Source organism: Ursus arctos, unplaced genomic scaffold, assembly GCF_023065955.2.
Source record: "Ursus arctos isolate Adak ecotype North America unplaced genomic scaffold, UrsArc2.0 scaffold_30, whole genome shotgun sequence".
In the NCBI taxonomy this organism is placed as follows: Eukaryota; Metazoa; Chordata; class Mammalia; order Carnivora; family Ursidae; genus Ursus; species Ursus arctos.
This window is the reverse complement of record NW_026622986.1, coordinates 18,656,237-18,669,061: the sequence shown is the minus strand read 5'-3', so window position 1 is coordinate 18,669,061 and position 12,825 is coordinate 18,656,237. Positions and strand designations below refer to the sequence as shown.

The following is a 12,825-nucleotide window of genomic DNA, read 5'->3' as shown; positions in this document are numbered from 1 at the left end:
GGGCATCTGATGTTTTGAATGTTCAAATTGTAGGGCATATTGAAACTATAAAGCGCAAAGTGTAATATGAATATACAGTTGAGCCAACACTCTTTTGTTAAGGTTTTTTGTCCCTCTCACTGACAATTCATCTTCTCAAGGGACCAGACTCCTAAAACTTCTGAGGAAGTGTAGTTGTGATCACCCTTCGGAGGCTGGAAAAGGGCACACGTCTCAGGGAGGTTGGAAGTATCACAGTTGGAACCTGACCACAGGGCTGCAAGAGGTCAAGAGGGGATAAGCCATGTAGCTGCAGAGGGAGCCCCCACAGAACTCTGATTCTGGAACACTGTCACAGGGCAATACAGATGTTCCAAATATATGTGTTGAGTGGTAGAATTGCAGCTACATGTCTATAGTCTTTCTTCACTGCGCACAACAGTGTTGTTTAGAAGGGATTAATTTTAACCTAATTTCACAGAAGAAATTGCAACTCAGGGAGAGTAAGTGATGACATGAGATCATACAGCTTGTAAAAGATGAACTCAAACCTACACTGCTCCAGTCCACTTTGACTCCTCATGGAGAGAAATGCACACACACACACACGCACATGCACGTGCCCACAGACACACACACACACACTGCGTGTGTATTTTACATATATACGTATATCCACATATACACATAAACTATTTATATCTCATCTAACTAAACAGTATATATATGACACTAAATTGGGTCTAGAAATTAAATGCTAAGGCATTAAAACCAAAACCATCTGAGGCAATAATTGGCAACAATACTTTAGTTATGCTAGAAGAAAAGGAAGGAGCAAGTACCTGATTTGGACCTGGTGGTGCAATGCAGATGGTGGTCTTTGAGAAAACAGAGCTCTTCTACTCCCTTGTAGGGCTTCTTTCCTGTCTAGATGAATGGTATTTCTCTTGCACTGAAAAGGGAAGGACAAGGAGGAGATCGTTAGTACGTTCAAGACCTTTTATTACCTGACTTGGAATGGTTCTGGTAAAACTTAGGGCTGAGATCTCTGTATCTCCTGGGAATGTCTAAGCAATGGGAAACAAGATCTTCCTTAGAAGTATGGAGGTAGGAAAGCATAGTTATAATTTCAAATATGTGGAATAAAATTTGTTCTGTAAACTATAGGCTGAATAGATCCCAATTCTGGGCAAGAATTCGAAGGAGGTATTCTCCTGTTAGGTAATATTTTTACTTTAAATTTACCTGATTTTTAAAGTAAAATATGCAGGACCCCAGATTAGTTAATAAATACAGTAAGATCTGATGGTGTCGGAAAAAAAGTTCCCTATCTGAATATCACCTTTGTTTATATTTGGCCGTCTTGCTTCCAGGGCTGTTTCTGGTCACTTAAAAAATGGATTTCAAGGATAGTTTTTAAGTCCTTAGGAAGGGATGGGGCAGTTTTTATTATTCTTCGTGGTAATGGGGCACCCTGAGGGTGAAGTGAAAACCACAGCGGGGCATGAGCTCCCCTCTCTAGAGCAAGATGGAACCTGGGTAGAAGGCCAGCTGGTAACTTAATGCCATCCTGGGTAGTTTCCCAAAGGGGTTACTTAGGTTTTGGTAAATGGTCAGAAATTCCTGGGGCGGCTGATATTCATAGATCAGGAAGCCAAGTAGTTGTCTTCTAGAGACTGTCCACAGAGAGCAGGGTCCAAGAGACTAGATGGGACTCAAGATAGAGGCTTTGCAAACATGGAGCAGCATACCCCCAAATTAAGCAGAACTCAGGTGCTGGGGACTAACTCCCAGCTATAACTTGGTGTCACATACAAGTCAACATTTAACAGAAGGGTCCTTGAATCCCCAGTTTGGAAACATAAACAATTCAGACCAACCCTCCCATTCTCCCCCACATGGGAGTAAGGCTTTTGAAATATCAGCTGGATCTCTCTGAATAGAGAGAATGAACTTGATTCTCAACCAAACAAGGGCAATCAGTGCTTTCATGAAAAGCTGCGAAGTCCATGCACTACACAACTGCAGGGGGTATCATTCACCATTTGCAGTGTGCATGGACCCATCTCTAAAAATCCTACCTAATCAGAAGCATCTGGAGGAGGGGGAGAAAGGGTGCTGTTAACAATGACCACTAGGTATTAACCTGCACTGAGAATAAGTCACTTTGATTTATTTGAGAAACAAGATGGAGAAGGCAGTTCAAAAGTCTCTCTTCCTGCTCTTCTACATAATTCTGGCTCCTGCTCTTTCCTTCTGGAGATGGAGAGAGGCACTTTATATGGTCAACATAAATCTCTACATTGGTAATTTCATGAACGTAATTTGCAGCTAATAACCACGTTCTCACTTGTTGCCTTTTTTTTTTTTTCTCCAAGGGATGTTTTTGTTGTGATTTGCAATTCTCTGTGGTGCCTTAAGCCAGTGGAATAAAGGAATCTAGGAGAGATGATGTATTTTAACATATATATTCTAATTTTTTTATTATAGAAAATATATCTGGTTTATTTTACCTTAACAGCTGGTTGGAATTGTAAAGAGAAAATATTTGGTGAGTGACAATATTATAGGTTACTTCCCAGGAGCCAGTAGTTAGTAAGCTCACGTGAACCTCACAAATGCTATTTTATCTTTTTTTCTTTATTTTTTAACCATCTAGGTTGTGTGTACAAACCAGTATCCTCACAGTGAACCGTGAGGTCTGCTAGCAGCCATTTTGTCCAGAGAGAGCCCGTGACAGGAAACCTGTCATTGTAACAGTTGCTGCTGGCAGACAGTTACGTTACCAGATCACCACAACTTAATTTTCAAATTAGCAATTGCTGCCGCATATGGTTTTGTTTAAAAGGCTGACTTCACTACAACAAGTATTTGTCTGAAAGGGGGTAGTTTATAGCATGGGCTATGATTCATAAAATGGCGTTTGAGCAGAATGTAAGTTGAATTCTGCTCAGACTTCACTTGTTTGCTTCCAGCAAGTTGTCCGCCACAACTACTGAGCGATTTGACAAAACAATAACCACAAACAACACCCAGTGAAATAGGGTGCGGAAAGGGAACAGATCATATATAAAGGTAGTGAGGGATTCGTAGGAGGAATCCTCGTGCAACAAGGCCCATAAATTTCAGATGTATTTGATTAGCGTGTAGGGATCATAGTAGGCACGTCCCACAGGTGACAATGGTGACATACACCAGTCATTTGTGCTCTAAAGGCAGCATTTAACTACCTATCAATGTTCAGTGCCCTACAGGCATATACATTAGCTCCAACCTTTCCCCTGGGGTCAAAAATATCAACTCAAAGATGAGGAAATAAAATATTTTATGTAGCCTTTTACACATTAAAGTTTCATAGAATGTTTCACAGGCAATTATAGCCTTTATTACTATGACACATCCAGTTAAATGAAACAACCATTTGCGGCCAATAGGATGTTAATATTTTTACAAGGTGCTTACTTCATCGGAATGTAAGGGAAGGGAAGCTATCTTAAATGCAGAACTTTAGACATTAAGGCTTTTAATTATTTGTTGCCCTGTAGTTAGAGTCAGTGATGTACCTTAATCCAAACTAGAATAATTCAAAGAAACCCATACCTTACCATTTGGGTATGAAGCACAGTTTTGAAGTCATGTAAGCATCCTGGTTTAAGTCCAATCAACTAGTATACATTAGACAGAAAAAGACTTCAAGAGGTAAAAATTAGAGGGAATTTGATTGCTTGTTTTCAGCAAATTTTAATCTTAAACACTGTTTTTAAGTGCTTTTCATGTATCAATTCATTCAACCATCACAACAGCCCAATGATTACTCCCCCGTTTAACGGATTAGGGGACTGAGGCACAAAGATGCCAAGTAACTTACTCATACCACTAGGATGTCATTTGCTTGTATCATTAAATAAATTCGGCAATCACATGTCATTCACCTACCCATTTAAGTCTCATTTGTGGATTGCAATAGAGATATCAGATGTAAACCTGTCTCTAGAATTTGTCAATTAAACGAATGGAGGCTGACATAGGATTTGAGGTGACCACAACTGTGCTCTAAAGTATAGGTGTTGGAATTTTCACAGAGAAAACAGGTTGTTTCTTCCTCAAACTCCTTTTCAATAAGAAACATGTAGTGATCAAAGGAGATATTTTATGATTAGCCCTTCACATGGCTACAAACAAGTTTTGAAAAAAATATATTTTTTTTTTCTTGAACTATTCCAAAATGTGACCAACCAGAACAATGAAATATGTATTTTTCTCTACGAACTGAGCATGCCCCCAAAAAGCTAAAGAAAAGAGGTAAATGTCTAAATGGGATGGCGGCAGCTCTAAGTGCCTTTGAAGCTTTGGAAAAGTTTTGTACCACAAAAGGACTCTGAAATTTGCATAGCAACACCTAATCACACTTGTCTGCCGTCAGCAGGCCTGTAAGTTTTCCCTCTCACTCAGTTATTAGCTGCTGCTGATGGCGACATTTTCAAAATTTAGAAACGTAATGAGAAGTAAGTAGAACCCATCCCCATGAAGCCTTTCACTCCTTGGTCACCAAGAGCTAGAAATTGGCTTGCAATGTGGCTAAGGAAACCAAGCGAGGGTTCTCAGAATTCACAAAATTCAGCTCATGTCCTGGAGTAAGTGGGGTTCTTTGCATCGTTGGGTGATTTTTCACATTGTTTTTAGTGGCGGCAGTGGTAATGGTGGTAACGGATGAAGAGTAGGGGCAGACATGTTTGCAATCATGGTAGCCGTTCCTGGTTAATAGTAGTTGTAGCAACTGTACCACTCACAGTAACAGCAATAATCGTTTATCTTAATGTTACAATAATAGAAGAATCAAGAATTATATTTATAGTTTTTATATATTAACAGATTCTTGCATATTTTTTATTATTTCTGTGGGAACAATGTGAGACTTCACCTTCAAAATGTGGGCAATTATAGTTCCAGAAAACTTTTTCCTGGTGAAAGGAAGCAGCAGTTAAGGATTTGCACGATTTGAAACCTGGGTTATGGAGAATGGAGAATAATTATTTGCCAAATCTATGTAGAAACATTCAGGGATAAAAATATATATATATATATGTATCTTTTTTTTTTTTTTAAGTATTAGTAAGAATTGGGTATCTGAAATCATTAATGGTCCTGCATTTTGCAACTGTTTTCCTGGGAATTGTTGCTGCTTTTCTTAGACTTGCTTTGGAAAATTAATCTTATATTGATTCACAATTATCATACTGCCTCGAATTACTGCCCCCTTTCTTCTTTAAATTAAGTGAAGTTTCTTCCATTAGTAATGGAGAATATAGAATAGAGAAATAACTATCCAGAGCCACTGGCCCTTACAGAACATTCTCAGAATACAATTTAATCCTTTCCTTACAGAATTTTTGTATCCACCTTAATGGCGAATTATAAAGGCATGCTGGTGAGGATAGGAGAAAAAAATAAATCATACGTCCTGAGAAATAGTTATTCTTCATCTTGATCATTTTAGGGATGTGATATTGGCTTTGAACATTGATGACTCTGAAAATTTACAAAGAAATAAAATAAAAACAATGATTGTATCACCCTATCTTAATATCTTCTAGTGCACTTGAGCTATATGAAACTGCAAATGTACAAAATTCTGCTCAAGACATATGAAATTTATTTTGAAAGATATTACTTGGCATTTGAGAAACAAGAAATAATGATTAAAATACATGGTAGAGATTTCACTAGTTAAAAATATATTTTTAAAGGTGAATAGCTAAAGGGGCGCCTGGGTGGCACAGCGGTTAAGCATCTGCCTTTGGCTCAGGGTGTGATCCCGGCGTTATGGGATCGAGCCCCACATCGGGCTCCTCCGCTATGAGCCTGCTTCTTCCTCTCCCACTCCCCCTGCTTGTGTTCCCTCTCTCGCTGGCTGTCTCTATCTCTGTCGAATAAATAAATAAAAATTTTTTAAAAAAGTGAATAGCTAAAATTCCATTATGCCCTTGATGAAAAATGAAATCAAAGGAAAGAAGACATTGCTAGAAAGACAGAAATTAATTTCTAAGTAAATAACTGCAGATTTAAATTTCTAATAACTTACTAAAAATTATACATGAAAATTTGAAATGATAAAGACCACAATACACCAATGAGAGCTTTATTCAGACCCTGAAGTAAGGCAACAGAAGCTTTAACACAATTTTGTGGCTTTTTTTGTCTTGCTTGTTTTATTCATTAATTCTTACGAAAATAGAAAAATGATTTACGTAGTCCCAGGTGTCTAGTTAACCTGTGATTGCCTAAACATTTGTACAATTGCGTTCTCACAAATAATTGGGTTTTATTTTATAATATTGTATGTGGGTGTGCTTATTTACATGTATGTTCTTAATTGTGCATTTCTTAGATTAAGATTAAAATTAGTTATTCCCTGAGCTGACTCTCCTTTTAGGAAGCTAAAGACCTTGGAGGCAAGAAGTCAGTATAGGATTAATAATTTGTCGTAGATAATCCGCAAAATAAAGCCAGAGTGGATAATTGGAAGTGGGCAAGGTTGTAACATAGGGGCTATTGAAAGTTAATTCAATACAAAGTTCTTTGTAGTTAATTCTCTCTCATTCTCCAACCACTAGAATAGGCTGCAATTGATAACTCTCTAAATGGAGAGGCATTGGAGCATTATCAGTGTTTTACCCTTTTATATGCAACATGTAATATTTTTCTCCTTAATAGAGCGCTAGTAATATTAAAACTGAGAAATGTGCAAGTTTTTCCATGGGTGTTTAACATTCTTTCAATTTTGAAAGTAAGGTCCAGAACATTTTCTGCATTTGAGTGTTAAAGATATCCATGTATGGTTTCTAAAATGTCCCAAACTGAGATTACAGTTTGAGAAATGCAATTAAACTTCATGAAAATGCAATTAAACATCACGAAAATGCATTCATTTGTAAAAAGGACTTGCATGTTCAGCTAGTGTTAAAATAACAAGATTAATAATGGCAGGTTGAATATTTGAATTACTTACTATGCTGTATTAGCCTTTTTAGCCTAATGATCTCTTCCAGGAAATAGTCACTTTTCCCACAATTAAAGTTATACATATTCTAGATTTCTGACTTACCAGTCTGCAAGCTACTACAAAATTATGAGATTTTGTTACTTAATCCAGATCTGACTATTGTTGATCAGACATTGAGACATTAATTATGTTCCTTTTTTTTAGCTACTATGCTGTTTTATTTTCAAAATGTGGCTGCAATTAAGTTGGAGGTGTTTTAATTAAAATGTTATCTGGGCTTTTCCTTAATGTAGTTCCTGTTTTTGTGATGACAGGTTTCATATACACTGGAGAAGTTGTACATCGCATGCTAACGGCCACGCAGTACATAGCACCTTTAATGGCAAATTTCGACCCCAGTGTATCCAGAAATTCAACAGTCCGGTATTTTGATAATGGTATGTATTGATTAGCCTGTTTTACTGGATGTGTACTTTTGAACATCGATCATCAAATTCATATTAATCTTTTGTAACCTGGAGTTTTTTTTGTAAACTGGATTATAAAGTCCTTGATGAAAATGGCTTGCGATGACAAATATTATACTGTAACTGTTAATATGTGGATTGAAGTGTATGGTCCAAAGTCACTCATTTATTCATTCATTTGTTCATTCAACAAATGTTTATTAACACCTGTGAGGCATTATAATACATGAATTGCTATAAATGACATCTCAAAGCAGATAAATTTATTTGATGCTATTTGTGGTAAGTCCTTACTATTAAAAAAACTAAATAAGGATAATTTGTTATCTTCAAATAGAGGCAAGTGGCATAATATATTGATATTAAATTTTTAAAACTTATGAGCCATTTATACCGTAAGGTGAACACACCTTTTAAAAAATAAGGTAGTGGATAGTTAAAATGCACTATGAAAATCAAGTTCTCCTGACTTTAAAATAGGAAGTAGAGCCTATGATTAAAAGCACCAAGAAAAAATTAAAAAAAAAAAATTTTTTTTGGCATCTAAATTTTTACCGCAAAGAAACAAATACAGTTCTATATTGGAAGTGTACAGGGTGACAATTTGATATAGGTATCCATTGCAACAGGATCCCCACCGTGAAGTTAATTAACACATTCATCATTTCACCTATTTACCTTTTTTTTTTTTTTTTTTCTGGTGAGAACACTGGTTTTACTCTCAGAAAATTTCGAGTAGAAGATACAGTATTAGAAGCTATGGTCACCATGTTATATATCAGATCCTCAGACCTTATTCTTACCAACCTCTTCCTATTTTCTTCACCCTCTAGCTGCTGGCAACCAATACTCTAAACTCTATTTCTATGAGTTCAACTGTGTTTTGTTTTGTTTTTAGGTCCCACATATAAGTGATACTATGCAGTTTTTCCTTTTCTCTGTTTGGCTTATCTCACTTAGCATAATGCCCTCCAGATTCATTCATTTATGTGGTTACAGAGGCACATTCTCACTTTTTTAAAGGCTGGATAGTATTCCTTATCCACTCCTCTGTAGCTAGACACTGAAGTTGTTTGCATATTTGGCTAGTACGAATAATGCTGCAATGAACAAGAAAGTACAGGGATCTCTTTGAGAAGTGATTTTGTTTCCTTGGGTGTATACGCTGTAGTGGGACTACTAGATCGTACTGTAGTTCTGTTTTTAGTTTCTTGAGGAACCTCCATACTGTTTTCCTAGTGACTATGACAGTTAACATTTCCAGCAGACTACATGGTCTTCTTGTTCTCCACGTCCTCTCCACCATTTGTTATCTCTTCTCTTTTTCATAGTAGACATCGTAACAGGTGTGAGGTGATGCCTCATTGTGCTTTTGATTTGTGTTTCCTTCAAGACTGGTGTTGTTGAGCATTTTTTCATATACCTGTTGGCCATTTGTTTATCATCTTGAGAAAAATGGCTATTCAGGTCCTTTGTCCATTTTTTGTTTGTTTCCTATTTAGTTATATCAGTTCCTTGTATATTTTGGATATTAACATGTTACTGGATACGTAGTCTGCAAGTTGTTGTTGTTGTTTTTTTCCCAATCCCTAAGCTGCCTTTTCATTTTGTTGGTTTCCTTTGCTGTGCAGAAGATTTTTTGTCTGACATAATCCAACTTATTTTTGTTCCCTTTGGTGTCAAATCCAAAAACATCATTACTGAGACATTTCAAGGAGCTTACCCTCTGTGTTTTCTTCTATGACTTTTGTAGTTGCAGGCCTTATAGTCAAGCCTTTAATCCAATTTGAGTTGATTTTTGTGTACAGTAATTTAGGGGTTCGGTTTCACCTTTTTTGTACGTGGCTATCCACTTTTCCCAGCACAATTTATTGAAGAGACCATCCTTTCCCCATTGTATATTCTTGGCTTCTTTATTGAAAATTAATTGACCACATAAGAACAGGTTTATTTCTGGGCTGTCTATTATGTTCCATGAATCTAGGTGTCTATCGTTATGCCAGTACCATACTGCTTTGATTACTAGAGCTTTGTAATACTTTGGAATCAGAAAGTGTGATGCTGCCAGTTTTGTTTTTCTTTTTCGAAATTGCTTAGCTAGTTGGAGTCTTTTATGTTTCCATACAAATTTTAGGGTTCTGTTTTATATCTGTGAAAAATGTCATTAGAATTTTTGTAAGGATTGCATTGAATCTATAGATTGCTTTGGGTAGTATGATTTTTAACAAGATTAATTCTTCCAGTCCATGTATATGAAATACTTTTATATTATTTGTGTCTCCTCAATTTCTATCATCAGTATCTTACAATTTTCAACATACAGATCTTTCGTCTCCTTATTTAAGTTTATTCCTAAGTATTTTATTGTTTTCGAAGCTATTATAAGCTTCTCACTTTGTTCATGTATTGCTCTTGTAACCTCAATGAGTATCTTTATGACTGCTGTTTCGAACTCATTTAGGTAAATTAACTGACTGCTGTTTCATTGTTCTTTTGTTTGGAACATATTTCTGTGTGTGTGTGTGTTTTCACTTTTCTTGACTCTATTAGTTTCTGCGCAGTAGATAAAATAGCCACTTCATCCAGTCTTGTCAGAGTGGTTTATGTAGGACACAAAGTGCATCCATAAGCCCAGCCCAGGCCCCTGGTTGTCTCTCAAATCTCTACGATTATCCCTGACACTGTTTTTGCTCTTAGTGGTTCCCAGTCATTCAGAGTGTGCCAAGACCCATGAGTGTCTCAAAGGGAGTGATCATAGTCAACACCGACACGTGGGGTTGATCTGGAGCCAGGCCCTCAGGCAGCAGCTAAGAAAGCATGCAGTCAAACTGCTTCCAGGGGGAAACTGGGAGATAGACATTTTTGCCTGGTCTCTCTACTAGCTATAAGGGGGTGCTCTTTCACCCATTTAGAAACTGTTTATTTGCTATAATCCTCGAGGATTTGTAAATACAAGCCTCATTGGCTATCAGAGTGAGGTGATTTGGCTGCCTAAACCTTGGATGACAGCTGTAAAAGTGGGGACACTAGGTGTGTGGACAAGCCCTTTCAAGGAAGATATCAGAAACTTGGTTTTATTGTTGGAGTTAGCCAGAGGGAGATGGTGGAGGAAGTGCTCATTGGCTCTTTTGGGCCCTGGGGAGGATAATAGTAAGCAGCTAACTGAACTACTGAGAAGCCAGACCTTCATGCTACCGCTTATAAAGTACATAGCTACAGCCTTGCCAGGGAAAGAGTAGGAGATAGCCATTTTTGCGTGTTCCTTTTCTGCTGAGCCCTGGGGGCATAGCCATGGCAAGTACTCATGGGCATACCTGTTGCCTCTTTGCCTGCACCAGGCCTGTGGGACTTGTAAATGCAAATCCGGTTGTCTATCAGAACCAGGTGATCTGGGGGCCTATCTCTCGGGTGGGAGCAACAAAAGCTGGGTGCCAGACATGTGCAAGCTCCTTTCCAGAAGGATGTTGGTGACCTGTTTTTATTGTCAGAGTGAGCAAAAGGAAGAAGGTGGGGGAAGTGCCAGCTGGAGCTTCTGAGCTCCAGAGGGGATCACAGCTCCTAGATACATGCAGTTTCAATGTGCGTATTTTCTCAGTTGCCCAAATTATAGCAGGTACTCGGCTAGTTTTTAGATTTCTCTCGGAGGAAGTTGCTCCATGTGTAGCTCGGGGTGTACATTGTGTGTGTCCATGGGAGGAGGGAAATTCAGAAGCCTCCTATGTCACCATCTTGGTCAAAAGCTCTCAGCATTATGTTGAACTCAAAAACACAGTGAAGACAGTATTCTTTTTACATCAATCATCAGGTACAGGGATTAACTCATGAGCAGTCAGATGGAAGGAGGGCATAGGGCAAGGCATGTGGGAAGAGGCACAGAGCTTGCATGCCCTCCCTGGGCACACTACTCTCCCAGCAACTCCCCATCTCCACTAACCCAGAAGCTCTCTGTCATACAATCTTGGTTTTTTTCCTTTTTAATCAGATGTTTACTGACCTGGGAGATAAGTGTATCTCTTTTAGTTCTGTGAATTTCATTTTCTGTAAAAACATTTTTTTCCTTTCTGTAAAACATTTTTCACAGAAGTAAACATGATTTTTTTTTTTAAACCAACCGAAAAATGCAATACTTAGAGCTAAGCAAATGTCTGAGCTGCTCATTTTGTTTTTCTTTCAGGAAAAAATAGAAAATAAAAATGCCATTTAAAACCAAACTATGACTTCTCATCGGTGGCTATTAAACTGTTTCAGTTCACATTTCATGTTAATAGTTTTATAGTTAATTCTGGCAAATTGACTCATCAGAATATGAAACATAGCACTAAAGGTCCGTTCATCCCAGCGAACTTCAAGCAGGCTTCAGAAATCTTTGCTTGGGGCCCTTCAGGCTGCCTGGCAGCCTCCTTGAAGCAATACAACAAAGACAGAAATGCAGGCATTGTGAACCAGAGAAGAAAATTCCCATTAGTGCTGAAGGAAGGGTATAATTCTAAGTATCGCAGAGACATTTTCAGGTCTTTTATATATGATTCTAGCTTTCCTGAACGTGTTCGTTTCTTTCTCAGCATTTGTCAAATGTATTTGAAGTTCATTCAATCCACTTGGGCTGCATTTCGAAAGCGGCTCATAGAAATTTAAGCAGACAGTACCCATTAACATTAATGGACTTCCTAAGGCAAAATTCCCTCATACTGGGCTCAATATTAACCTCAGTATGAGATTAGATTTTACTAAATATTTAGAGAATACTCAATTGTTTAAAAATATCCCAAATACTATTTCAATAACAGAATTCCAATTAACCACATAAAATTCAAATGGCACAACTACTGGATTTGAAGACTATATCCATGGTGTTGTGAAGTCTCTCACCAGAATTGATTGATATATTTTTATCAATGCATTTCTTCTGTTTCAATGGGGTTTATAGGCACAGCCCTTGTTGTCCAGTGGGACCATGTACATCTCCAGGATAATTACAACCTGGGAAGCTTCACATTCCAGGCAACCCTCCTCATGGATGGACGCATCATCTTCGGATACAAAGAAGTAAGTAATGTATTGCTGATGTCCTTTCCCCTTGATCTTGACCTCTCTCTATCTTTTTCTCCAAGCGTCAAGAAAGGGACATTTTATAGTCAAGAACCTCAGATCACTTTCTCATGTCATGGTTTCTTTTTTTTTTTTTTTTTAAGATTTTATTTATTTATTCGACAGAGGTAGAGACAGCCAGCGAGAGAGGGAACACAAGCAGGGGGAGTGGGAGAGGAAGAAGCAGGCTCATAGCGGAGGAGCCTGATGTGGGGCTTGATCCCATAACGCCGGGATCACCCCCTGAGCTGAAGGCAGACGCTTTAACTGCTGCGCCACCCAGGCGCC

At 37.9% G+C, this 12,825-nt stretch overlaps 1 protein-coding gene across 1 annotated transcript in view; it reads left to right on the top strand.

The window, feature by feature from the left end:
* The window catches only part of PLXDC2 (plexin domain containing 2), a 432,671-nt gene that overhangs the window by 294,330 nt on the left and 125,516 nt on the right, over positions 1-12,825 (top strand). The window contains exons 5-6 of the mRNA XM_026478971.4: positions 7,297-7,419; positions 12,377-12,495. Of these exons, the coding sequence (XP_026334756.1) occupies positions 7,297-7,419; positions 12,377-12,495 (242 nt within the window). The remainder of the gene's footprint in view (positions 1-7,296; positions 7,420-12,376; positions 12,496-12,825) is intronic.